General features: G+C 52.1%; 1 protein-coding gene and 1 long non-coding RNA gene across 2 annotated transcripts; one reads left to right on the top strand and one right to left on the bottom strand.

Moving 5' to 3' along the window:
* Nucleotides 1-1,224: 1,224 nt before the first annotated feature.
* Nucleotides 1,225-8,867, bottom strand: LOC134486214 (uncharacterized). Its single transcript, XR_010065065.1, has 3 exons — nucleotides 8,057-8,867; nucleotides 2,719-2,979; nucleotides 1,225-2,191 (listed from the first exon to the last, which is right to left on the bottom strand). It is a non-coding gene; the product is annotated as an uncharacterized LOC134486214 (long non-coding RNA).
* Nucleotides 8,868-9,035: 168 nt separating this feature from the next.
* On the top strand, nucleotides 9,036-17,223 carry Gata5 (GATA binding protein 5). The gene is made up of 6 exons (NM_001024316.1): nucleotides 9,036-9,877; nucleotides 11,228-11,403; nucleotides 15,111-15,236; nucleotides 15,687-15,774; nucleotides 16,039-16,163; nucleotides 16,494-17,223. The coding sequence occupies exons 1-6, from the start codon at nucleotides 9,334-9,336 to the stop codon at nucleotides 16,647-16,649; spliced, it is 1,215 nt and encodes a 404-aa protein (NP_001019487.1). The 5' UTR covers nucleotides 9,036-9,333; the 3' UTR covers nucleotides 16,650-17,223.
* Nucleotides 17,224-27,855: the final 10,632 nt, after the last annotated feature.

Here is a 27,855-nt window from a genome sequence, read left to right as displayed (position 1 = left end):
AACAAGGAGCTTGGTGTCCATGAGACTGCTTTCCCACCTCACCACCTGGGCACCAGCGTGTTTCTGGCATGAACTTCCTGTTTCCACACAGGGCTACACGAAGTTCACAGTATGACCAATGTGAGCAGTAACGGGCACAGTAGGACTCGACTCTAGCATATGCTCCCACCTCACATGGATAGCTCACCCCCAGGTCTGAGCAGCCCTACGGTGCCATCCAACAGCCCTTGTACCTTCTCTCAGGAACATGGACGAAGGGGAACAAACAAGGCACTTGCCACAGGTTCAGAGACAAAACACAGGGCCGGGTCCGTACTTACCTATCTCACAACCTTCTCTGCAGTTCCCCCCACACCAGTAAGGCTCTACAGGGACATATCTGCCCCATACACTACTGGGGGCAGAAGCTCTAGGCCAGGCTCCAGCCAGGCTCCCTGGGCGTTCCCTGGTTTCAGGAGTCTTCCTCAGAGTTCTGGGGCTCTCTGCTCCCAAGGAATTTTCTCTGGAATGTGGAACTTTATTTGGTCCCCTGCCTGCCAACCCCTGGGCCTGTCGGCATAGGAACGCCTATATAGAGACTTCAGTGTCAAGATACGTCAATGTCAAGTCATCAATAGACCCTCCAAGCCCCTGCTCACCGGGGAAAACCCAACCTTTCTCCCCTCAGCAGGGCCCCAGAACATTCAAAGTATGGGTGCCTAGGGTGGAGAAGGAGGTATTTTCCAAGTTGCGTTTCACATATACATGTATGATAGGTATACACAAAAGTACGTGTGTGCCTGTGAACGTACAGGGGGCTGCATTCAGGGGAGCCTGGGCATGTGTGTGGGCATGTGGATGTTCATGCACAAGGAGCTCACACAGGTGAGTATGCGTGCCCATGAGGGAAGGTGAGCACAAGTATGTATGTATTCCCATAGGTGCTGCACAGGCTCAGCTCGGGATCCTCCCCCCACCACACCCTACACCTGTGCATAGAACTGCTCAGCTCTTGAGAGCTCAGGCAGAAAGTGAAGCCACAAGAGGGCTTAGGATACCTCTCACCGAGTGTCAAGGACAAATGTTTCCCTCTCTGTTCAGGCTGGCAGGCCAGTGTGCATGGCAAACCCTGGCTCAAGCTTGTGCTCTCTCTCTCTCTTTCTCTCTCTCTCTCTCTCTCTCATTATGTGCTTCGTGTGACTTTTACAATGTCTACAGTCAAACCATATAAGAACACTCCTTCCCCTCATCTCTCTTACCAAGGTATTCACACACTGTTTATTGTAAAAGAAATATATATACATATATACACATATAATATATGCATAGATATCATAGTCATGTGTGCATAAACACAGACATTCCCTCATGAGCATACATGCTCATTTACATGAGCTGCTTGTGCATATACATTCACATGCCCACACACATATATGCCCAGACTCACATGAATGCACACACACACACACTCACACACACATTCTCAGTCACACACTCACACACTCACACACACACACATTCTCAGTCACACTCACACACACACACATTCTCAGTCACATACTCACACACACTTTGTCACACACACATTCTCAGTCACACACTCACACTCTCACACACACACACATTCTCAGTCACACTCACACACACACACATTCTCAGTCACATACACACTCTTACACACACACTCTTTCTCACACACACACACAGACGCATTCTCAGTCACATTCTCACACTCTCACACTTACACTCACACACTCAGTTAAAATGAGAATCAAGGCAGGCGTCAGTCCCCCAGCCAATCAATCATCCTTCTTCTATCTAGACTACTTGGCGCTTCTGAAACCTTTTAACTTCCTTGGGTTCACATCCCAAATCTCTACCAACAGGAGTTGGTTGATGGCTTCTGACACTTCCGGAGTCAGTACACTAAGCAGACACAACCAAAATACGATAAACTCCTGCTCCTGGCCCTGGGGACTGTGGTCTTGAGGGACAGGAGTTGGTGGGCCGTCCTCCTACACAGACATGGAGTAAAGCAATGAGGCTCCCTACAGACACCATGGAGCCTCCTTAAAGCACCCAGAAGTTCTGTCTTGGTCCAGTGTAACTTCAGTCCGGAGCCTGAGCCCCTCTCTGTGGAATTCTTCAGCGGGGGAGGGGAGCGGGAGGTGATCAGAAGGCTGCAGCTTCCTCAGCTCCTTCACAGATAAAACTAAAAGCAGAGAAAAGAGGGAGAGAGGGAGGGGAGGAAGGGGATGGAAAGACATTTTTACAGATAAGAGAAGTCTGAAGTACCCTGCATACTATGTGGCTAGCACCGTTCTGAGCTCTGCCCATTGCCTGGCTGCACTCAAATCTGTATCCCTTCTCCCCTCCCCCAAGCCAAACCAGCTCCAGGTCCATCCGAAGTAAACCCGCCCGGAAGACTTAGTAAGGTCGGGAAGTGGAGGAGTAGGCTTGAGTACTTTCCACCAGGAGCAACCTGACACAATTCGCATAGGCTGCCTTGCCACAGCCTGGTCATGCCCAACCCAGCCCTGCATAAGCCAGCACAGGCCAGCTGATCACCCCAGACACCTGAAAGTAAAAGCAAGAATCAAATCCATTTACATTATAAGTTATCGACAGCTCATTCGAGGATTCAAGGGTACTCACCAGCCCTCTTTGCATTCCTGGCATAGTCTTGGGCACCCAGCAAAACCCCCAAATGTGCAATTCAATCACCATGCTGTGCCTTACCTAAATTCTGGCCAATCCTGCTCTGAGAATTCTGTAGCTGCCACAGGCCTCAGTCTCTGGGTGTTGGCATGCCATGTTTCCCAGCGTTCTGCATCATGCAGTCCACCCAGAGCTGTGGGCAGCTCTAGGGGAAGCTTCTGAGTACACAGCAACCAAGAACAGCTCTCCGTCTCCCCCTGGCCTCTCCCATCTTGGCTCCCAAGCTCTAAAGATGGTCCAGATGGCATATTATGGAAGACACTTCTTCACCGGCCCGGGAACCTAGTGGGAAATGAGTTTTAAATGTTTTAAATGACACAGCACACCACTCTCCTTTCATGGGTCCTGGGCCGGATAGATTCTGGGGGAGGGTCCATCCCATTCTAGGTCACCCTAATGCTCACCAGAAGATTCAGCCATGAAAATCCTTAGCTTCCCTTGTGGACCTCAGTAAAGCTCTACAGAGAAGATAGCAGAGCTGCCCCTTCACTCACGGTCAACCTTGAGGGTCAAGGTGAGGCCAGCTGGATTCCGCAGCATCCAAATCTCTCAGTTGTGTCTAACCTTGTTTCCAATCTAACCCACCAAAAAGTTCACTCACTGACATCACACCCAGTGCTAGGATGCAGGATGCTTGCAGGTGGAACCTGTTGTCCCCTGCCCCACATTGCCACTCAGCCTTAGGGTGTCCTTCCTATGTGCACAGACTATTTGTCTACTGAGGGGTGTCACTAAACATCTGCTTGTACATTCAGGGCAGGGCCTGGCTAATTATTGATAATATATGTTTGCTGTTTGGTTTTTGAGACAGTGATTCAGGCTGGCTTTGAACTCCTGGTCTTCCTGCTTCTACTTCCAACACGCCAGGATTGTAGAAGTTTGGTGTTTTAGAGTGGGTTCCACAATCCCTCAGCCTCCTTAGCACTTAATCTTTCACAGTCCAACTGGAACATACTGCACAGATACCAAACCCCTCCTACTTTATTTGTCTGTCTGTCTGTCTGTCTGTCTGTCTATTTGTGTTTTTCAAACAAGCCCTAGCTTTCCTGGACTGGCCTCAAAGTCAGAGATCTGCCAGCCTCTCCCTCCTGAGTGCAAGGATTAAAAGTGAGCACCGCCACCACCACCACCACCACCACCACCACCACTACCACCACCACCACCACCGCTGCCCCACTTCCCTCCTACTTTTTTTTTACCCAATGGCAAGCCAAGATTCCCCTGGCTGGCAGGACGGCATCAGCGTCAGGCTGGTTGATAACTCACTTCCTCCCAGCCTGGATGAGGTCACTCTCCACGGGCTAATTCTCAACTGAGAGCCATGAGTCCAGCAGCCTTGTTCATCCTCACTCCAGCTCTTGGCTTAGGGGAATCAGAGACTCCTGCCCTGATTTGTCTTCTCCCGCGATGGGACAGGTCTATCCATCCCGTTCCCTCTGTCCCTGGGCGGCCTGTCTCAAAGCCACCCTGTCCTGCATCAGGACATTTGCTACTTCTTCAATCCATCCAGACACAGACTCGCCTTGAGGTTGTCTAGTGGTCTGGTGCAGTAGCCTGCCATGCTGAAGGCTGAGCATGTCAGGAAGGGCTTTGGAAGCGGATCCAGTTACACATGGGATCCAGGACCCCTGAACTCTGCCTTCGTTCCTGCACCCTTCTTTTCCCTGGCCGGCTCACGCTCCACCAGGTCATCTACAGTGCAAGCTGCTTTCTGTTTGCAGGAGTTGGTGGCCACTGTCACTGGCAATGGGACCCTCCCACACAGCCCGTGGATGCTGGGGGCTGCATGCTCCTTCTTTATCTAAGGGACAGGGAGCCTACTCAGCCCCATGGATTTGGAACCTGTAGAGTTGGCAGGCAGTGGTATGGATCAGTGTCTGTGGAGCAGAGCAGAGAGCAACCTCTGCCTGGTTGTATCCCTGAGACTTCTAGCCTCAGTTTTCTCATCTGGAAAGGGGGCATGAAAACTTCCCATCTCGCTAGAATGCCGAAGGCGTTAAAAACAAGGCAACTCCCCCTGTGAAGACAGGCACGTGAGATCACCGAGGAAATAATGTCTTGACGGTCATAGTGACAAAAGCAGCTGCAGGCTTAGAGAGACCCAGACAGAGGGACACTGCAGGTGACACCTTGCTCTGAAGATTCTGTTACAGCTCTGGGCACAGACAGATGGCACTGGCCTGAGAGACAGGGATCCTACACTGTTTCCAGAGGCTGAGCTTAAACACACCTTTGAGAGGAATGAATACATGCTGTGTGCCCAGACACAGCAAATCCAGCATCTCCAGATCCAGCACCCCAGCCTCCCCTGCCTCTCCCAGTTATTAGCATACACCCATCAGCCTTCCTTCACCTCAGTTTGCACAACTTGAAGGAGCCCTAGAATCCTGCTCTGTAGACCCAGAGGGAGGGCAAGTTTCTGAGAGGGGTCAACAGTAAGCCACACTGCCCCAACAAGGACACAAAGAAGTCAGGACAAGGAGCTGAAGAAAGTAGTGGGGAGTGGGAAGCTGGCTTTTCCCACCTACCTAAGAAGTGGGGGGCTGGGGAGGTGGCTCAGCAGTTAAGAGCACTGACTGCTCTTCCAGAGATCCTGAGTTCAGTTCCCAGCAACCACATGGTGGCTCACAACCATCTGTAATGGGATCTGATGCCCTTTTCTGGTGTGTCTGAAGACAGCTACACTGTACTTATATAGAATAAATAAATAAATCTTTTTTTTAAGTGGGTAAAGTATAGCCCTGCATACTGGAGACCTCCCTGAACGCCCCCCGGGCTATCATAGGAGGCAAAGGAAGTCCCCAGGCCTTTTCTGAGCTCTCACAGAGAAAGGCAAGAGTAATGGCAGCCCTAGGGGTCCCCTATGTTGGATTAAGGCCACCTCTGTCTGCACTCAAAGCCCAGTGGTCAGCAGCGTGCCCATGAGTACAGGGAAGATGTGTGCGCACATGGGGCTCCACCTGGAGGAAATCATTAAATGGTCCCCTGTCCTAGGTTGTTCTCACCAAATGTAAGAGCAAACACAGCCAACAGTGTGATGCATACCCCAGACGCCTAAGGACAGGACAGGGTCCCCCTAGGGAGTCAGTCTAGAGGCCCTGACGCCCCCTTATCCCCCTGAACAATAGGATTGTTTTCTTTTCCTTCGATAAATGTGTCTGCATTAACAGTTCCCAAGCTCTGTGGTGGGGAGGGGTTGGCTGTTGGGCAAGTGACAGCTGGAAATGAAACACAGATCCTGTCAGGCTGGCAGGAGGTCCCCTTCCTCCAACTTGGCCCCTCAGGCTCTCATGGTCACAATGCCCTCTTAATCGGGGGATCATGGATTAAACTCAATTCCCTTTGGTCACAGAGTAACCGACATGCCAAGCCTCTCATCACTCTAAGAGAATATGGGGTCCTAATCGCCAAGAGCTGTCCTTTTCTCCTTACCTGGCTCAGTCAGGTCGGCCTGCTGGGCCAGGGAATCCTGAAAGGCTGGCTGAGTGTCTCTATAGCTAGTAAAGACAGAAGCTCCCACATGCCTACCTGCCCTACTGTTTGGCCCTTGGCTCTCTGGGGCCAGGTCCTGCTCATCCACCCACCTGACCCTGTCTCTACCCAGAGCCTGTTAAGGGTCTGCCATGTGCACACCTCAAGCCACTGTGAGAGGTAAGTGCTATTACCACACAAAGGAAAAGTCGCTCCCTGTAAAGTCTTGCAGCAGCAAAGCTGAGTCCCCTGCAGAGTCTGGCTGCTTCCTGTCCAAGGTGCTCTATCCTGCTTTCCTTGAAGCTGACTTTGGGACTCGGAGTCTGCTGAGGGGTCTGACGGGAACACATAGCAATCTGTCCATAGAATGCTCAAAATGAGCCACAGGGAGTAAGGTGGACCCTGAGGGATGTGTAGGAGTTCGATGAATAGTGAAGAGAGAAAACTCTCTTCTGGTCAGGGAATAGCAATGAGAAAGTCCTGTGGTCAGAGAAACAGCTACAGGCCTGGTGGTTCAGGCGTTGGTTCCATCCTGGAACTGGCAAGCAGGACCGTGGCATCAGAGCTGACCTCTGAGGGAGAGAGGGATAACCCTAGCTAGAAGAACCCAGGGTTTGTGGTTTGATCTGAGACTCCCCCTTCTTTGCCTCAAGCAGATGGGTCCTGCTAAAGGGTCAGATATTGTCATAGCCAGTGTCCCATCACTGTGAGGCAACCAAGGACACCCTGCAGCCTCTTCTGTCCCTGCTCTCTGAACAGATGAGCCTACTTCCCTGTCTAGACAGTAGCAGGTGACTAAAGACCTGGGCACCCACAGGACTGTCCTCTGTGGGACCACGCCTCCAAGAGGCTGAGGAGGGTGGATCTCCTCCACTTTCTCATATCTACAGAGGCCAGGAGTCCCTCCTAAATCCTTCACCTGTCTGAGTCAGCATGTTGAGTTACTAGTTGTGTGGCTTTGGGTAAGTTAGCTTTGTCCCTCTGTGTGTAAGCAGGAATAACTCCGCCTGCCTCATTAAGACTGAAGAAATGATTAAATAAGTCACAGAACAAAACCCAGCACCTGTGTCATGTGGTTCTTTCCTCCTCGTGGACTTTACTGAGTTTATCCCTCCCCAAAAGCTCAAGTTCTTCTAGGTCCGTCCCTGCAGGACCCTAGGTCTAATTCTCTTTTTTTTTTTTTTCTTTTTTCTGGAGCTGGGGACTGAACCCAGGGCCTTCTGCTTGCTAGGCAAGCGCTCTACCACTGAACTAAATCCCCAACCCCTAGGTCTAATACTCTTATCTGGGGAGAAGAGGATTCAGTCCCCAGCAAGTAAGTCTCACTTTTCATCCTGGACTTGGTGGAGTGCAGGGAAAAATCTTCCCATTTCGTTTAAACCTAATCAGGAGGAGGCTGCTGTGCTGTGCTGTGCTGTGCTGTGCTGTGCTGTGCTGTGCTGTGCTGTGCTGTTCAATGGTCAGTGCCAACAGCACCCAGCACACTCCCAAGATGGGCGCCGGGATGTCCTTCCTGCTCCAGGGCACTTTGCAAAGAGGAAGAACTGCACAGTGGAGGCCTGAAGGGTTCTGATGAGAAGGGATGTCAAGACTGGAGATTCAAGTACTGAGCACCCCACAGAAAGGAGAGCCATGAAGTCAGTCCTGGAAGCATCAACCAAGAGCCCTGGCTCAGTCCCCACCTCAAGGAGGGAGGAAAAGGAGAGGCCAGGAGAATGCAGTGGGAGGTAATTTGAAGCAGAAAGCACTGGCAAGCTCCCCTTCCCAGGACTACCCCAAGCCAGCTTCTGATCTGCACCTCCATGGCTCAGATTCTGGAGCCTGTGTCAGGGCAGTCTGTACCACCCCCAGGCCCAGGATGCTCCCCTCACTTCCACTGGTGACTCACTAGACTCCGCATACTGAAGAGAGCAGGTTAGGTGGACACCAGTGTGCAGGCGATGCTCCAACTCCTTTCTGACTAGTTAACTAATCCCGCGCTGAGCAGCAGAAACACTGGACACTGACTCCAAGGTTAGTGCCTGTGTTTCCCTTATCAGGAGCTCCCGCCTCACCCACCCCTGGGCCAGCGTGAGCCCTCCGGGGTTGTTGGACCTTCTTCTCTCCTTCTGGAACTCCCGGTGAGCCGGAGGACAGAAGTCACAACAAAACTGAACTGGGTGCTCTAGCACCAGCCTCCTGGGAGTTTTCAGTACCCGAAAGAGACTCTTGTCAAGTTCCTCAGCCTGTGAAAGATGCGGGACTTGGAGTCTACCAGTCTTCTGTTATGGCCTTAGGAACTTTATCACTCCAGCTGGTGCTGGAGTCCCTCCCGAGTGGTACTGCTTGTTCAAACACTGTAGGGTTCCTGGTGGACTTCGAGTCATTGCTGATGAACAAAACACCCAGTAATAGCGGCCTGAGCCTTGTGGTTCCCATCGATGCTAGATCCCCTCGTAGGTTCGGGAGTATAAGCACATCAAGCACGGACCAACACGGTTCCAGCGCCTTGTGTCCCCAGGTTCAGTGGGGCCTCAGCCACAGGACACTAAATCAGCTTTGGGCGGGAGTTCGGAATAGACGTGGGGCAAGGACTGGCCCCCGTGACTGTAACAACAAAGTTCAAGACTGTTCAGAGCGGCTGCTCTCCCAGGACTGTGAGCGCGCTCAGCCTCCTCCCACCCTCTGCGTTTGTCCGGGCCCGGTGCGCTGTGGTCTCAGAGCCCGACCGCGGAGCCTATTCGTGTCACGTGGCACCCGGCCGGAGCCCCGGCGCTGACCCTGAGTGGAGGGAGGGACCGACTTGAAGAGGGAAGGGGCGGCTCGGCGGGGGCGGGGCAGCCCAAGTTCCCGGGATTCCCAGCAGAGCAGCGCTGTGGGGACCCAGTCTACAACCCACTGGTCACCCGCCCTGGGCCAGCGCCGCGCTTTCCTGTGAGGGTTTTGGCCGGTGATCTCTGCTCGAAGCAAGGACCGTGTTCCTGGGGTCCTGCGCCTCATCTAACCTCTCGTTCCACCCGGAGAACCCCGGGACCTGTGCCGGTGAACCGACTCAGAAAAGTGGAGTGTGCAAGCCGAGCAGCAGCACCTGCCCACGGCGAGCGCAATAGCTGATGGAGGGGGCCCAGTGATCCTGCCCTAGACGCCTGTCTTTCTTCTCTGCAGGTCAAGCTCGCTCAGGGAAAAATGTACCAGAGCTTGGCGCTGGCCCAGAGCCCCGGCCAGGGTACCTACGCCGATTCTGGACCCTTTCTGCATTCTTCGGGAGCCGGTTCCCCGGTGTTCGTGGCACCCACTCGCGTGCCCTCCATGCTGCCGTACCTGCCTTCGTGTGAGCCGGGCTCGCAGCCTCCCGCGCTCGCCGCGCACTCTAGCTGGACGCAAGCGGTTTCCGCTGAATCCTCAGCCTTCGGCTCCGGAAGCCCGCACCCGCCAGCCACACACCCACCGGGAGCCACCGCCTTCCCGTTCGCTCACAGCCCCTCGGGGTCGGGCAGCGGCGGCAGCGCGGGAGTCCGGGACGGCGCCGCCTTCCAGAGCGCCCTGCTGGCTCGCGAACAGTATCCGACTGCGCTCGGGAGGCCCATGAGCGCCTCGTACCCCACAACCTACCCAGCATACGTGAGTCCCGACGTAGCCCCTTCGTGGACCTCTGGACCCTTCGACAGCAGCATCCTGCACGGTCTGCAAGGTCGCCCTGGTGGCCTCCCTGGCCGCAGGACCACCTTCGGTGAGTACCGGGCTGGGGCTGCCCGGTGAACCTGGCTCTAAAACTAAGGCGCGCAGCAATAAACCCGCGCGCTACGAAATGCGAAAACCTGAAATGCGCTCTTCTTCAGCCTAGTCCGATCAGCCTGCTAGGTTCCCTGCTAGGACACAGGAACGTTCATAAAACACAAACGATTAAGAAAAACAAAAAACAAAAAACAAAAACCACTCGCTACAGAATTCTTTTTACAGCGCAATAGTAAGAGAATAATATATTTCTGATTTTTACCCGACCAAACCCAAAAAAAGCATTCTGGGTTATGTCGATTAGGCTTTCACGAGAAGTTTTGAAAATTGTTTTTGGTTTTAAGACAGGGTGTCATTATGAAGACCCACCTAGTTCCAAGCTTAACAGCAATCCTCCTGCTTCAGCCTTCCAAAGTGTTGAGCTTACAGGCCTGTGCCGGGGCTGAAAATGACTTATAAAGCTCAAAATAGCGATTATTTTATCTAGTCACCACAGCCATCTCATTCTGCAACACTGGCATTCCATCTTGAGAGTCCTATACCTCCCGAGAACATAGATCCCGAGGTTGTTAAGCAAGGAATCGTTCATCTGGGTTTCTGAGTATTTTTGAAGAACAGACACAGCAAAGAGGGCCAACCTCCATTTGCAGTCTCCGGGCCTTGACTAGGCCATCCCTCTGAGAATCAAGCTTGGCGCCCTGATTCATAGCCTCAGTCTAGTCTCAAGGTGACCTGGTACACTTAGATAGACAAGGGCAGGCCCCGTGCCTGGTACCCACCTCCAGCCAGTAGATTGATTTCCCCCCTGCCCTGAGCCAATGTCCCACTGCTTGCATATGTGTGGTCCCTGATACCCCTGTGTCTTCTCTTCTGAGGGATTACAGTGCTTGATCCCACAACAAAGCTGACAGTAGGCCCTTGTAGAATCTCAAATCTCCGTCCCCCAATCCTCTGACCTTGAGGCCCACTCACTTTTACACTGGAGATCCTCCAGAGAGAAGGGGGTGATGGGGAAGGAGGGAAATAAGGCTCTGTTATCCATTTCCCGCTGCCTGCTTCCAAAGCATATTAAAAACACAAAGACTGGAGTGGAACCTAGTGGACAAAGGGACCATCTCAGGTGTCTGCCTTAAGGTTTGGTTTACACTCCTGCCTTATAAAAGCAGCCCTACCTAACAAATTTCACTGAAAATGAAATACGGCTAAGTATATAAATAAGTAAATACATTGCTCATTAAATGAGTACGTTCGAGACACTATAAAAGGAGGCCGCCGAGTGCAGCAGAAGCCCTCAGGCATCCTGGTGGGGCGGAGGCCCCAGTCCTTAAGCTTCTTGTCCCCACAGTACCTGACTTCTTGGAGGAGTTCCCTGGTGAGGGCCGGGAGTGTGTCAACTGTGGAGCCCTGTCTACACCACTGTGGCGCAGGGATGGCACCGGACACTATCTATGCAACGCCTGTGGCCTCTATCACAAGATGAATGGGGTCAACCGACCGCTAGTGAGGCCCCAGAAGCGTCTGGTGAGTGTGGCAGGGAGAGGACCAGGGCCACAAAGGGGATAAAAGGACTAGCTGGCTCCTACTAGCTGGTTTCTGGGTTCCTGAAGGATGGGTTAAGGATTGAAGCACAGGCACTGTAGGCTGTCCAGGGCTCCTGGTTGGGCCAGGCCAATTCATCTCCTCCTGGAGTTTGAAAAATATCCAGGGAACCATAAGGATCTGGGCAAGGAGTCTCGATAGGAACCTGGCTCAGGTCTCACAACCCACTGCAACATTGTAACCTTACAGCCCATTGCAGATTACTTGGTACTTAACAGACAAGATATGTTTCAAAGCCACTTGCTACACAGTCACAGGATGTCTCAGAGTCAGTTTTGAGAGTGAGTCTGACCTAGATACATATAATACACAAATACAACTCCTAGATACAGATTCTGTGGGATTCTGAGGGCTCAATCTTGCAGTAGGACTGTGTTGTTGGTAATAGTGGGTGGCAACCTAGTCCTGAGTATTAGAGGCCTGAAGGTGACCCAGCACAGATAAGGCTGAGGTGCTTTCATGGTGGTGTTGTGAGTCTAAATGAGAAGATCTTTGGATGTGTGTCCTTGGGAAACCCTTTCTGCCTGTGCTTCCAGTCTCTAGGAAACCAGACTTCTGCCCTTTGCCTAGCTCGCTGGCTACATCTTGTTTTCACTTTTGGTTCTTTCTGGTGCATGGCAGCACAGGTTTTGGGGATATCAGGGCACAAGAAATTACTGAGGCAGGAGGTAGCTTTGCTCTATCATCTCACAAGCCAACCTTCAAGTTCAAGTTTAAAAGTGTTTGGGTTTGAGTTGGCAGCTTATGTTCTTGCTATGGAGGCTATAATGTGTTTGTGGGTCTCAGACCTGGACAAGAATCTAATTCTGAGTACCAGGCCCTCTTGTCTAAAGGTGGAACCCCTCATAAGTGTCAACATCTCTGCCTAGGAGCAGACTTCTTATCCTTCAAGTTTCAGAAGGTCCCATACCTATAGCAGGTGGTGCCTGAGGATTGGGTCCAGCCTGATGGGTGTGTTGAAGGTGGTTCTGAGTGCACAAACTTGGAGCTGTACATGCTCAGTGTTGTGGACATGAGGGGTCCTGAGACAGGAACAACCTTGTAAGCTCCAAGAGGAGGTAGGATGCAAGAAGGGGCCTTAGGAAAGCAATGTTGGTCTTCCTCTGAACTGGGGCTTGGGATCTGCAGGCCCATTCTGCCCAATACTTGACTTCTTACCATCTGAGGGGCCACCTCAGTAGCCTCTGTGCCCTCTGTGAGCTGCCCAGACTGGTGTCTATGACATTCACTAGTGAGAAAACCATGGAGACACAGCCCAATCATGGAGGACCGAGTCCCAAGCCTCAGAGTACAGTCTCCTCAGCAGACCTGCCCTGTCCTTTGACTCTGTCCACTCTCCTCTGTGCCAGCCTCTGTGCTGGACGCTCAGACACAGTGATAAACAAAGAAGAATCAGGCAAGAGGCCCTGTCTGCTCTGGGATAGAGGGATGGGGCCCTATCCCCAATTCTACTCTTGTCACCACTCATACCTCCATCTCAGTTTCCTTTCAGCAGACAAGAGACAGCCTTAGACCTAATCTGCTGTGTCTCCTACAGGAGAGGGTCCACTTGGAACCTTTCGAGCCTTGGCCTATCCCCAAGGCTCCAGTTGGCTCTCTCAACTAATCTTAGATTCTGGACACCGAGGAAGCCACTTTGCAACACTGTGTGTTGCAGCTTACATTTTCCAAACAGCCTCCCTGCCTACATGACTTGCCCTCCAAGCAGGGCTCCAGCCACCTTCCCTATGTGTCCACCTTGGCAGGGCTGCCTTTGCGCTCCAAGGCTGGTGTATTTGGAGGTCCCCAGTGCATGGACCCTGGCACTCAGTGCGGCTCTCCTTCAGGTGAGCAGCCATTGAAGACGAACATCTCTTGACAAAAAAAAAAAAAAAAAAAAAAAAAAAAAAAAGTGCATCCAGGAAGGGCAGCCTGTTGACCAGGCTGATGGCACAAACAGGGAAGGAGGACAGGTGGAGGCTGAGAGTTGAGGGGTATGAGGTGGCATTGGGGTGTAGCAAATGGGCATGTGCCAAAATGCTCAACAGAGAGAGATGGTTCTGCCCACCTGGATCCTCAATTTCCTGTGGTCCCCTGACATGTCTGAGCTTCTGTTTCCCTAGTATGCCATGAATGACAGTCGTGAAGTCTGAGGGAAGGGCAAGCACTTCTCAGGTTGTTGTTTTCCTACATTTCTAATTTCATAGAGGTAACAGATAATCACTATCAAGATTCCAACATGGTTTCTGGACTTTTCTCTTGCACTTCCGGGCATGTGAACTTCCCGGTGCTACTTTCATCCTGTGTATGGTCTGCACATAGGACACACACTTTTACTTCTTACCCACCATGTCTCAGAAGGTTCCCAGAGTTCCTAGCTGGTTCGTGGAAGAAAAGAGGCCAGAAGACAGGGCTCCCTGAGTCTAAAGGTCCATCAGGAACTGGCAGCTGCAAAATGCCAGGCACCTAGTTAAGTGTGACTTCCAGATGAACATGGATATCTTACTAGTCATATTTCAAGTACTAGCGAGGACACTCTTTTGCCTGATAGTCTAGAGCTGTAGTTGAATTCTCAGCCCTGAACCATAAAAAGGATGGATGGGACTGGGGGTCAGGTGTACTGTCCAAGAGGTACTGTCCAAAGTGGGGACAGAATAATACAATCTGATTATGAGGAAGTAGTGTCACAGCAAGGCTGGGCTGGGGAGTTCAGGAAGGGCTTAGGGTCCAGGTGTTCAGAGGAAGCTTTCACTACTAGGGAAAAGATCCCATCACACACTGATCTGTGAGCATTGCAGGAAAAGTTCAGACCTCAGGCAGCTCAGGCGACATTGAGCTTGGTGAAGACAGTTGGGCTCTCGGGAAGATTCCCCATTCCTTACTTCCCACCAACTTCATTAGTTAGGCCCAGATTCCTGTGCCCAGCTTCCTCTCTAGCTCAGGGCCTAAGTTTCCCCAAACACAGGAAAGTCTGGGGTCTCTGGTGGGATTCAAGTGTGTGAGATCAGGGGACTCTAGGCAATGAGCACAGTGAGGGTGACACATGACAGATAGGACCCTATGCCCTCTACTCAATACTCTGTGGGTACTGGGGTTGCTATGGGACGTGGAGGGTGTTGTCAGTGTGTGCTCTGAGCCTCTTGGAAGACAGGTACCTGTGCAAGGGAACCAGCAGGATCCTGAGAGTTAACCTTTTGGCCTGACCTCCTCAGGAGTCTGTGGCCTTCCAGGTGCTGATCCCCCACAGAGATGCTGGATTAGATCAATCTGACTGTTGGTCAACAATCAATAACTGTATTTCTACACTAGGCCTTCCTGGGCTCAGAACCCCACAACTAGACCCTGAAAGGTCTGTTATATCTCAGAGATGGGAAATGCCCAGAGGTGAAGATATTGGTCCTGGGACCAGAAGGCTGAAAAGTCAAAGCTTTGTGGAGCAAAAGACATGGTGTCCTGACAGATAGGTCCATGGCAGGCCTCAAGCCTTCAGCCCCCAAGCATCTCACTTAACCAGAATAGCCTGTAACCTGGCAGCTGATAATGCTGAATCTAATTTCCATCCATTCCGTTAGCTGTCGTTTACTGCACCAGAGGCCCCCAAGTCCAGAGTCCCTAATTTCTGGGCTCACCCCAGCTTACTTGCTCCACAGTCCTCATCCCGTCGATCTGGCCTCTGCTGTTCCAACTGCCACACTGCTACCACCACCCTCTGGAGGCGCAACGCAGAGGGGGAACCAGTGTGCAACGCCTGTGGCCTCTACATGAAGCTCCATGGGGTGAGTGGTGGCGGGGAGGGGGGTGGCTACCTCTATCTAGAGACACATGGTTGCCCTTCCTCCCCAGTGAGACAGAATGGCCCTTGACCCCTGACTTGAACATGTACTGGGAGTGTTAGACGTGGGTTGACTGTCTGCAAACCCACTCCTCTGGGAGTCCAAGCTGGTGCCTCCACGTCTACTATACCGACAGGTCCACTGAGGCTCAGGGATTTCCAGCCTAGGATAGATGTTGGATCTTGCTCTCTGCACTCCGCCCCTGCCTCTCAGCTCCCAGGCAGATGGGATAGCACCCAAGAGTGGAGCTGACTCAACAGGCCTGTACCTGCAGTTCAGCCCAGCATCTGAGAGGGGACTGGCTCTCCAGGGTAGATCGGAAAGCTGACTGTGCAAGGGCCCAGGGGTGAGCAGGGACAGGGAGCAGCCACCTACCCTTGCTATCCCTGCCAGGTGCCAAGGCCACTGGCGATGAAAAAGGAGAGTATCCAGACAAGAAAACGGAAGCCGAAGAACCCTGCCAAAATCAAGGGCTCCTCGGGTAAGCAGGAAGCCAGGAGGGACAACTCCCAGGCCTCCAAGTCTCAGTCTAACCCAGGTCCTGACGGTGTCCTTAGCTTTGCTGCAGGAGGGGTGCATAGGCAGACGTGAGGAGGCTGAAGCTATACCTGACCCTCCAGCAGTCAGGGCTGTATGACTCTAAGAAATCTCTGAATCTCTCTGGACAAGGACGGAAGAATGGGCCACATGGCAGGAAATACGGTCTAATGTTGCACCTTCTATAAATGTTCTCCCCTTCCCTCAGGATCCACAGCCAACAGCACAGCCTCTTCTCCCACTCTCCTCAACACCGAGAGCTCAGCCACCACTTTGAAGGCAGAGTCCAGTCTGGCATCTCCAGGGTGTGCTGGACCCACTATCACCTCCCAGGTAAGGAGGATGAGACAGGGGTTGCAAGAGATAGATCCTCACACTTCTCTGGAGAACCTTGACTCTTCACCAACTCCAATCCCATCAGAACCCTCCAAGAACTCTCCCAGAGCCTCACCATCCACATAGCCCTCAACCACCAATATGGTGGCCTCTTCCCCAGAACTGTATGTGGCATGGTCCAGGGCCCTTCGGGTCTCGCTAGTCCTGCTCCTCAGAGGACTTTGTGCTCATTCTAGGCTGAGGGGGCCTTGGAGCAAATCAACCTATGCCATGCCTCCCAGTCCCGAGACATGGTAGCTTCCATACTCTGTCCTATTCCCCCTGCAGGCCTCCAGCCCAGCGGACGAATCCCTGGCCTCCAGCCATTTGGAGTTCAAGTTCGAACCTGAAGACTTTGTCTTCACCTCCTCGTCCCTGAGCCCCCAGGCTGGTCTCAGTGGGGTCCTACGTCAGGAGGCCTGGTGTGCCCTGGCCTTGGCCTAGGTGCTCAGGAAACTGTTACCACAGTGTATCTCAGGAACAGAAGTTAGTTCCTGAACCAGCAGCCCCAGAGGTCCCTCACCACTGTGCTGGGGAAACTTTTCTGTGCCAATTGCCTAGAGAAAAAAGCAGGCTGGTGGACGAAGGGTTGGAGCCTCGGCTAGGGTAGTAATGGACTCCCCAGGCCCCTCGTGGACCTCTCTGCAGCCAAGATGACTGGAGATACCCACCAATTACTTGAATTCAGCTCTTGACATCGATGGTCAAAATTTAAAGTTTGTAGCAGCTGGCAACGGTTCACAGCATCCCACAGTAAAATCCGATCCAAGTGAAACAAACATAGTCCGGGCAGGCAATAAGAAACAGGGCCTCTGGGCCCTCGAGGTCTTCATTTCTCATGTTTGACTGTGCACAGCTTGCTTATGGACGCAGGACTGCCAGAGACCAGTGTACAGGTTGAGCACTGTACCAGGGCACTGCCCCAAGGCAAACGCATTCCTCCAGCCGTCTTCACAGACTTCTGTATTTATTTGTATGTTGGTTTGGGGCCAGGTAGTAAAGGGCCTTTTTCTGTCAATCCGTGTACTAAGACATTTGCCGGTGGGCAGACCCACACAGATACACTGTTGGAATTGGGTGACATGTGGCCTTGTGGCTTGGCCCAGCCATCATCCCAGCAGTTGGCAACACAGCCCTATTGTCAGTTGGTGGTAACTCTGCCCAGGGCCTGCAGGTCAGTTCTATGGCCCTGGTGTAGGAAGGTGACAGGCAGCGGAAGGCAGAGGTGTTCTGTAGGCCACAGGTCTTATCTCCTTTGGCTGCTTCCTGGCCTTTCCAGGCTTCCACTTCCTGGTGAGGAAACCAAGAAGCAAGGGAGTCAAGGGGTCATCCAACCATGAAGGCCACCTCTAACCTGTCTCCTGTGTGGACCCTCGGTCCCTCCATCCAGTTCAGCTGGATCTTGATTAGAAGGAAAGCAAGGGGCAGTAGCCTGCAGCATTTGCAGGCACCACAGGGACAAAGGCAAGACATGATCCTGTCACTAGCTCCGAGCAGGCAAACCTCACCACCCATGCGTCTGTGGAAGGCAAAGCCAGCTGCCTGGGTGTCTGTCATCACATCCCAGATACTGGGGTAAGGAGAGGGAGGGGATTGAGACCCAGACACAGGCAGTACCGTGTGAATATCTCCAAGCACCCACACCCCAAGTGTGTAGATGCAGACCAGACCACAACAGCCGCATGAGGCTGTGCACAAGGTCCCAGCAACATGTTCTCACCGCAGTGCTCTTCCTAGGAGCTTCATTTGTCCTAGCCTCAGTTTCCCCTTCTGTGATGAGAGAGGTGTCTGTGATCACATGCACCTTTGAGGTGGTACAGGGCACTTACCAACCAAGGGAGGTTTCCTGGAGACAGTCACAGTTCAAGGCACAAGGCAGGTGGCATTTTCTTGTATGTCGAAGAAGGGAAATCAGGAGAGAGGCTCATAGACATGAGATCCCTTCCACGTCGGTTTCTCTGCCTCTCTTTCCTTCCTTCCTTCCTTCCTTCCTTCCTTCCTTCCTTCCATCCGTCTGTCTGTCTGTCTTTCTTTCTTTTGTTTGTTTTGTTCTGTTTTTTGTTTTTTGAGACAGGGTCTTACTATGTAGCTCTGGCTATCCTGGAACTCATTATGTAGACCAGGCTGACCTCAAATTCATAGAGACCTGCCTGCCTTTGCCTCCTGAGTGCTGGGATTAAAGGCATGAGCCACCACACCTGGCTTCCTTTTGCTTTTTCATTTTTTAATTTATTTTATCTGTATGAGTGCTTTGCCTGCGTGCGTGCGTGCGTGCGTGCGTGCGTGTGTGTGTGTGTGTGTGTGTGTGTGTGTGTGTGTGTGTGTGTGTTCACATGCACGCCTGGTGCCTTGGAATCCCCTGGCACTGGAGTTGCAGGTGATTGGGAACCATCTAGTGAGTGCTGAGAACTGAACGGATCATCTGAAGAAACAACAAGTAGTCCTAACCACTGAGCCGTTTCTCCAGCTCCCTAATTCTGTTTCTTTTTTTTTTTTTTTTCCTATTTTTTGGAGCCGGGGACCGAACCCAGGGCCTTGTGCTTGCTAGGCAAGCACTCTACCACTGAGCTAAATCCCCAGCCCCCCTAATTCTGTTTTTTAACTAAAGACTAACGTGAAGAAGGCTGTAGGTCCATCGCTGGGCATGGTTTCTGCTGCTAAATTTGAGCGTCCTCCTCTTCAATAGGAAGCCAGTGAACCAAGTCCTTAATATAGCTACCAAGAACCCTGCCACTGCCCTTCCTCCCACCTCCCATCCCCATCCTGCCCGCTGGTCATAAACCACCAGATGAGCTGTACACTCACTCAAGCCAGAGCAACTGGGGGGCTTATCTGAACAGCAGGAGGGAAAAGGAAGGCCCTGTTGTTTGCTGCCTATATAGTATGTTCCGTCTCCATCACCCCAGACTCTGAAGCAGAAGAGGCCACAATACACCAAGTCTGTCCCTTCCAGAAAAAAATATTTTCTGGGCCCCCATGATTTGTCCTGAGCGGCCCAAGAAAGGAAGGAAGAAGAGGAGCACATGGGGCAGAGATGGGGAGACCAGGGTCCCGTCCATCGGAGTTTCTTGCCAGAACTGATGGGCAGAGCCCTCCAGCCACGGCTCTGCCTCATGGCTGGAGCACAGCGGACAGGCTCTCCTCCTCTACTCTGGGGTCTTCTGCAGCTTGTGTTCCTGCGTTCTCTGTAGAAGCAGGGTGACACTGACCCCGAGATGCTTCAGGACAGAGCGTCGGCCACCAGACCCTGAGAGCTGTCCTACACCAGGAAGCCAAACGCCGATTGTACTGCCTCGGCATTGAATTGAGACCTAAGCCTGAAGGGTACAGCCCAAATAAGGACTGAGAGTTTCTCAGGCTAAAAAGGGTCAGCCTGTCAGAAAGTGGAGCAGATTCTCCCAGGTGTTCACCCGAAAGCCCAGGGTCTCCGAAAGGAAAGCTTAGGGGAGGAAGCAAGTAGAGGGCAGTAGCTTCCTGTTTGACCAAGTAAGGGCATCTCTTAGAACAGACCACTTGCTACTGTCAGCAGCAACGTGTGGATCTCATCAAAAGATTGAAGGGGCCATATTGCAGAAGGGGCACTGACCATCCACAAGGCCCTTGCGGCTGTCCTCTACAACAGCCCTGTGGATGGTTCTAGGGGCTCGGGCAGCATTCCCTAAGGTAAGGTAAGTGGCCCGAGTGGACCATGAGAGCTGGCGCTCCGTGTTTTGTCAGACATGGGCCTACAGCGGGGAGGCCCTCAGAGTCCCTCTAGTGCCTCTAAAAATAGGCCTGAGACAGCAGTAGGGGAAAGGCTCCAGACCTCTGTGGGCCCCAGCTCAGGTAGGGACACCAGCTAGCAGTGAGACTCAAAAATGTCCTCACCTCCAGTTCCACCCTGGGGTAGCTCAGAGTGTGTCACATCTCACATTGCCCTCTGTCAATGCCAAACAGCCAACCAGAACAGGCCTATCCCATGCATGGACCGTGACCCAAGGAACTAAATCCCTACTATGCCCCCTTCGTTCCCTGTCTACAGGATGAAGAGAGGCCAAAGAGACTTAGTTTCCTGGAGCCACCAGGCTTTGGGCAGGGCAGTTGTGATGCCTGAATTTCCTACACAAGCACTTGGGTTGGGGCTGACCCTGGCCTCAAAGGGGAGGGGGCTGACTAAGCCCTTCATGAATAGCCCCCTCCCCTCCGGGCCCCGCACGCCCGCCAAAGTGTTGACACGGACGGCTCCAGCCGTCTTATTTATTATCTGATAAAGCAAGCTCAGGCACCACTGGTGGACAGCGTCTGGCCGCTCTGAGCTGACCAGCATGGGGGAGGAGGAAGGCGGTACTGACAGAGGCAGGGGCCCCAGCCTCACCCTAGGGTAGGCCTCCACCCAGAACTCTGGGACAGTCCACATCTTCTCCTCCCCCACCATTGGCCATCTGGAAAGGATCTCCCTGCCTGTCATACGCACCTGAGCCTGTGCCCACTTCTGCAAAACTCTGCTGCCTCTGGTTCCCAAATCTTCTAGCTGAGACCTTCCTAGTCGCGTGCCCAGCACCCAATTACTGTTGCTGCCTATCCTCCACACCCTGCGTTTGGCCTGGAGCTCAGACTTTCCATGATGCAGGTTCAGGCCTGCTTCTCTGCCTCCAAATACTACTCCTTCAAGACTCAACTCTGCAGTGATGACTAGGCCCCAGGAACCCATCCCCCCTCCCTCCATTCCAGGGCCACACTATTGACCAGGCCCCAGGAACAACCCCCCTCCATTCCGAGCTCCCCTCTGCAAGCAGCTGCATTTACTCTCAGGTACAGGGGACACTTGCCAGCATCCAAATGCTTCTAAATCTTTGCTTCACCACCCCACCCCAAACCCTGACTCTAACGCCCTTCCTGACTCTTGTGTGTCTAACCAGTAACATGGGTACTCCCACCTCCCCCCCCAGTACTTTTGGGAAGAAGTAAGAAAGCAGGATCTGTAGAGTCCTGTCACCCTACTTGGAGGTCAAGTTCCCCAGCCAGCTCCAGAGGCCTTTTGTAGACCAATTAGCATAATCATAATACACGTGTGTGTGTATTTATGGGCCTGGGCATTGCAACGTAAGGTGATAATCTCCCCTTTTGCTGTGGACAAGGCCCCATGAGACTACCTCCCATTAGGAAATGCTGCTTCTGGGTCTACAACAGACAGATCCATCACCTGTCATCCCAAAGCTGTCTTTGGGCAGGGGGAACATGGTAGATATCCAAGAAGAGGGAATCTGATAATTACTAGAGGGACTGTGTATAGCTGAGCCCTTAAAAATGAGACTTCCAAAGCTGGGCACATGCATTTAGTCCCAGCACTTGAGAGACAGAGGCAGGCGGATCTTTGTGAGTTCGAGGCCAGGCTGGTCTGAAGACATGGCAGCACAGAGAAACCCTGTTTGAAAATCAAAACAAACAAACAAACAAAAACTCAAAAAAAAAACAAAAATTATTATTAGGTTGTAATGTTTTTTTCTTTTTTTCTTTTTTCTCTCATACATTATGTTCTGACTGCAGTTCCTCTCCCTCCATTCCTCTCAGTCCTTACCTCTATGTCCCTTCTCTCCCAGGTCCTCTCTTCCTTTGTTTCCCTTTGGAAAAAAAAAAAAAAAAGAGCAGGCTTCCCAGGGTTATCCACCAAACACAGCATAATAAGTTACAATAAGACCAGGCACAAACATTCATATCAAGGCTGGGTGAGGCAACCCAGGAGGAGGAAAAGGGTCCCAACAGCAGGCAAAAGAGTCAGAAACACACCCCACTCCCACTGTCAGGAGTCCCACAAGACACCAAACTACACAACTATAACGTATATGCAGAGGACCCAGCTCAGACCCATCAGGGTCCATGTTTGTTGCTTCTGTCTCTGTGACCCCTGTGAGCCCTGCTTCTGTCTCTGTGGCCCCTGTGAGCCCTGCTTACTTGGTTCTGTGGGTTGTGTTCTTGTGATGTCCTCAACCCCTCTGACTCCTACTTCCCCCTCTCCTTCGGGGTTCTCCTGGCTCTGCCTAATATCTGACTGGTTTGGCTATGAACTTCTGCATCTGCTCCCAACAGTTGCCAGATGTCGCCCCTAGAACCAGGGTTTCCAAGAGTTCTTAGAAACACAAAGGTGGGGCTGGAGAGATGGCTCAGCGGTTAAGAGCACAGACTGCTCTTCCAGAGGTCCTGAGTTCAAATGCAAGCAACCACATGGTGGCTCACAACCATCTGTAATGGGATCCGATGCCCTCTTCTGGTGTGTCTGAAGACAGCAGTGGTGTACTCATATACATAAAATAAAATAAATTTAAAAAAAAAAAAGAAAGAAACACAAAGGTTTGGGTAAGCTCTCCTACAAAGAAGATAGGCCAAATTTCAACCCATATGTAAAGTATGACCACCACAGAAAATATGTAATTATTCTTTGTGTGTGCATGTACTGTACACGAGCTATAAATACAGTATATGCATGGATATGTGTCCACATGGCAGCCAGAGATTGACATCAAGTGTCTGGTTGGTTGATTGACTGATTGATTGATTGATTGATTGATTGATTGATTGATTGAAAATGTTCTCACTGGGTTGGGGATTTAGCTCAGTGGTAGAGCGCTTGCCTAGCAAGCACAAGGCCCTGGGTTCGGTTCCCAGCTCCAAAAAAAAGAAAAAAAAAAAAAAGAAAAGGTTCTCACTGTGTAGCCGTAGCTCGCCTGGAACTCGCTCTGTAGACCAGAGTGGCCTCAAACTCACAGAGATCCTCTGCCTCTGAGGTGCTGGGATTAAAGGTGTGCACCATCACACATGACCATTCTTGTTTTTTCATATAGGCTCTTTCGGTGTATCTGCCACTCATCAATTCGGATAGGCTGACTGGCCAATGGGTTCTAAGGGCCCACTCTCCCACAGCACTAGCCAATGGGCTCTAAGGACCCGCCCACAACAATAGCCAATGGGCTCTAAGGGACCACCCTCCCACAGCACTAGCCAATGGGTTCTATGGACCTGCCCACAGCCCTAGCCAATGGGCTCTAAGGACCCACCCTCCCACTGGACCTACAGACGTGTGTGCTGGAAATCTAAACTGAGGGCCTCACAATCGCGCAGCAGGCTTTATCAGCTGAGCTCATTCCCTAACCCAGTGCGTGATTATTCTGAATATGACAAGAACGGATGGCAACAAACTAGTTCCTGGGACAAATACAACTTAGTCTAAAATTTATTTTTCTAAACTTTCCTCAAGTCAGCTTGATAACGAAGAAAGAAGCAGAAAAGGTGACCTTCACGGGTCTGCAGAAGCCAGTGTCACTGCCTCCTTATCCAAAAGTGTGGAGCAATGGTGATGTAGGCTTCAGAACAAATGAGACGCAGCCACTGGTGTCCCGGCCAGACCTCCACAATCCCTCCTCACAGAGGATCCAGCAAGGACAGACAGAGGTCACGTCTCCTCAGCTTGCTAATAGGTCCCAAGCAGGCCATCTAGGTGACTACACTGTCCTCTTGGAGAAGTGACATCTCCCCTCAAAGAGAGTGACCTAAGATACTTCCCCCTCACCTGCTGGTCACATCTAATCTCAGGGCTGAATTTACAATCCAAAGAGACCCACTGGACAAACTATTCAACATAACGATCTATGAGTCCCCAGAGCCTTCTGAGAGGAGTTGTCTGGATGGTGTTGTGAATGAGTCGGGCAGGGAAGCATCAGGAAGAAGACTGAGTAGTTATTGGAGAGTTCACACAGATGTGGAGGCCTCTCATCACGTGCCGGATCCCACAGAGGGCTCTGGGGAAAGTACAGAGGCCGTGGCCCATCCTATGCCAGTGTGTCTCTGCCATACTGGGACTTAGATCTAGGATCCAAGAGGTCTTCTGCCGATCCAGTAGGAGGCAACTGGGAGGAGGCAGTTCCTTCTGCCAGGCACTTCTCAGGAGGTAAATCCATAGGCCTCAGAAGCACTGGAGGACACTCGGGAAGCTGGATCTACCTGGGTTCTCCCTGGGTGAAAAAGAAAGAGAGAGAGAGGGGTTGGGGATTTAGCTCAGTGGTAGAGCGCTTGCCTAGGAAGCGCAAGGCCCTGGGTTCGGTCCCCAGCTCCGAAAAAAAGAACAAAAAAAAAAAAAGAGAGAGAGAGAGAGATAGGGGATGGAGAGAGAGAGAGAGAGAGAGAGAGAGAGAGAGAGAGAGAGAAGATAGAGACAGACAGACCAGAAGAGAAATAGAGAGAAAGGGACAAGAAGAAAAGCAGAGGGGTTGGGGATTTAGCTCAGTGGTAGAGCGCTTGCCTAGCAAGTGCAAGGCCCTGGGTTCAGTCCTCAGGTAGCCCTGGTCTTGGAGGAGTTAGATGCCCATCACTGTGGACCTGGTACCCATTGACCTATTTGTTACCTCTGGGGCTGGAGAGCACAGGAGAGAGAAAATGCTGGCCTAGGGCTCAGCATATTCCTCAGCCATACTGAGAGGGTCAACCTGCCCACATCTGAATCGAGTCAATAGAGGCAATGAACTCTGTGGGTTTTCCCCTCCCTGCATACTAACGACCTTGGGCTAGGGTGTGGAGAAAGCAGGTCCCACCCAAGCCTCAGGTGCACAGTCTTTCCTAAATTCTGCAGCCCAGGGCCAAACTTTTAAGTAAAAAAAAAAAAAAAAAAAAAAAAAAAAACCTTAATACTGGAACCTCCTTAAGCCAGCAACATCTGCTAGGAATGAGTCCCCACAGATGGGTGGCTGTGCTTCCCCTCCTCCAGAGTTTTACCAGGATCTTCTGCCTAAGATTGAAGAGATCTTGGCCTAGAAGCTAGCATCTCCAGCCTAGCAGACATGCACCCTATGCCACCCTAGAGAGAAGGCAATATCCTGGGCCAAGGTCAGAACTGCACACTGCTGCAATCAGGACTCTAGTGAGAGCCTGGACAAGCCCACAGCCACATCCTGATGGGCTGGCAGATCGCCTTGTTCATCTCACAATCGAGCCAGGAAGTTAAATACTGAAATAAATCCTCCATCTTTCCCCAGCAAGTCCAGACGCTCTCGAAAGTCATATCTGGTGGCAATAGCTGGGGAGAGACCTGCAGCAGGCACGTGCTGCAAGCGATAACTTGAGTCAGGACAGAAGGGGACACAGCAGCCCTGCCAGACATACACAGACCTCTCGGACTTAGCACAGTGTAGATTTAGGACTATCGGGGGCTGCCTCAGGGTGGGGTTCAGGGGCTAGCGGGAATGGTTGGCGGTTCTCAGCAGCTCTGTGCCTAGGAATCCCTGTCTGCAGAGGTGCTGGTGACAGACGCGGGCTTACCCTAAGAGCAGTGGTGGCCCGCAGGAGACCTGGCGATGCTGATGGCGGCATTGTCCTTTCATTCATATCCTTGAACATCATACAGGAGCCATTGCTTGGTTCCCAGTCAAAGGCCAGACCAAACCCACAGCTGCCCCCCACTGCCTCCTCTTCTCCTCTTTTCACACTATCTCAGGTCCCAGGAACTTAGTCATGTCCCCACCATTGCTGTTAACAACAAGTAGATGAAGAGGGGAACTCTCCTAGGGCAGTGTGGCCCCTTCAACCTGTGTGGTAATCTCAGATCCTAGGACATGCCTCATGGGCTATATGGTGCCCCTGTTGGCTCCTACTGCTAGACTCGGGCAATCACTGACCCATCCCAGATACTAATATAAGCCACCTCCCCGCCCCAAGTAGGAGACTGCTGACATCTCTCCCAGATGCTGTCTCAAGGTTCACCATAAAATAGAGATTTGAGAAACTCCTGCCCTAGTATATACCATAGCCTGTGTGTGAGTGGGCAGAAGTGGCCGTTCCTTGGTCACTCTGTCCTGCTGAGGGGACTGGGCCCTGTACTTCCTCCAGATCTGCTCACACTGCCCTGCTGAGTGGAGACGCAATTAGAAGCACCGTCAGCTGGACAATGGGTTCCAAAAATACCCCAAAGGCAGGCAGGACTTGCCCGTGACATCTGTAAGCTCTGTCCTGCGGAAGTTATAAATACAAAATAATGTTAATTCAGAGCCATTTGTCATTTGGGGACAGCCCTGTCCTTTGTGGGACAAGGGATGTTTTTTCCAGATTTGTAATTTATTGTTCTTTATAGTTAAATGCAGCTACAGGCAAAAAGAGGAAAAGAAGAAAAAAAAAAGCAGGGCTTCCCCTGGAGCTGCCAGGGTAGGTAGGACCACCTTTACCCTGGCCAGCAGCTGTGAGAGGCACTGCTATGCCCCTCCAGTTGATAACCCACACACACAGGCAGCTGGACCACCAGGAGGCACCTGGGCCCTTAGGGTCTTCTCTAACCCCAAGCACCCAGTTAGTCATTAGGCCTACTCTACCCAAAGAGGGAGTCTCATTCCTCTCTTGGCCCTAGCCTCCCTGGCCACCAAGTCCAGGCCACCCTCAGAGTGGCAGGACAACATCCTTTACACCTCCCAACTCCATCTAACATCTGCCCTCATCCTTCTGCACATCTGGGACCCCGAGGGTTTCAGGTCCCAGAGGAGGCTCACGCTCCCTCGCCCTGGAAAGCTGTGCCCACAGCAGCCTCAAAGATCCTGGCTCTTCCACCTCCTCATCCCCATACTGTGTCCAGGCTCCATGTCTCAGTCCTTCAGGGAACCTCTGGATGTCCCTTGTTCTTCACCCCTCTGGGCTGGAGAGAGTGCCTATCGTGGTCTGTGCGGCCCTCCGCCCTTCCAGAACATATCTTGCTCGCAGCGACTTGTTGGTGTTACTGCTTTTTAACTGCTCTCCTCAAGGCTCAAGTGCAGGAGAAAGGGACCCATGTGTTCCTTTGTCATTACCCCAGAGTCTGGACAAGCCTGGCCTACAGAAGATTCACTCTTCTGGAGCCTCACTACCTGAACATCCCAGGTACAGCACCCGTGAAGGCTGCACTTGCTGACCTGTAACGGGCAGTTAACAGGAGGGCCCAGAAACAGTAAAGCAGCTTGGTCACCACTACACTAACCTAGCCCAAGAGTCTGAGAGTAGCAGGCAGGTGACCTGTTGGCCCCACTAATCCCAGGCAAAGGTGAAAGATCACAGATCCTCCTGAGTAATAAAAGCAATAAAAGTCTCCCTGGCCCTCCCGACTGAAAGCCTTCTCATAACTGGGGTGTCTGGGCCACAAGAGCTTCCATAGCTGGCATGCCCTGTCTGCACTCAAATATGCCTCTGAACTGCCCTTACAGCCTCCCACTGCCTCCTTCCCCCAACTCCAAGCCAGGAAGGTCAAGCTAGGCTCCCTCGATCCTGTCTGGCCTCACCTGGGAGGAAAACTTAACCTGGAGACTATACTATGACCTGTGACCCTAGCTTCCAGATCTGCTCTAAACCACAAGAACCAGAACCCAGGAGCTTGGCTCAGGAACTCAAGTGGAGGTCAAGAGTGAGTGATTTGAGTTAGATGAGTTTGAAGTGCTGCCGAGGCCTTGGTGCTGGCAAGGGTCCCCTGCCTGCGATTGCCACAGAACTCCAAGAAAGTCCTGAATCTCCCTGAGCCTTGGAAGGGGCCGGGAGAAAAGTAGAAAGGGCTTGGGAACTCAAGGTTATTGGGACAGGGTAAAGGACCACAGCAGATTCTGAACCTCAAGTGTGCTGGGTTCTGACAAAGTGGACCACAGGATTATCTACTCCTAGACTCCTGGTGGACAAA

This window comes from Rattus norvegicus, chromosome 3 (genome assembly GCF_036323735.1).
Source record: "Rattus norvegicus strain BN/NHsdMcwi chromosome 3, GRCr8, whole genome shotgun sequence".
NCBI classification, from domain to species: Eukaryota; Metazoa; Chordata; class Mammalia; order Rodentia; family Muridae; genus Rattus; species Rattus norvegicus.
Note: the sequence above shows the minus strand (reverse complement) of the source record. Positions and strands in the feature narration are given on the sequence as shown.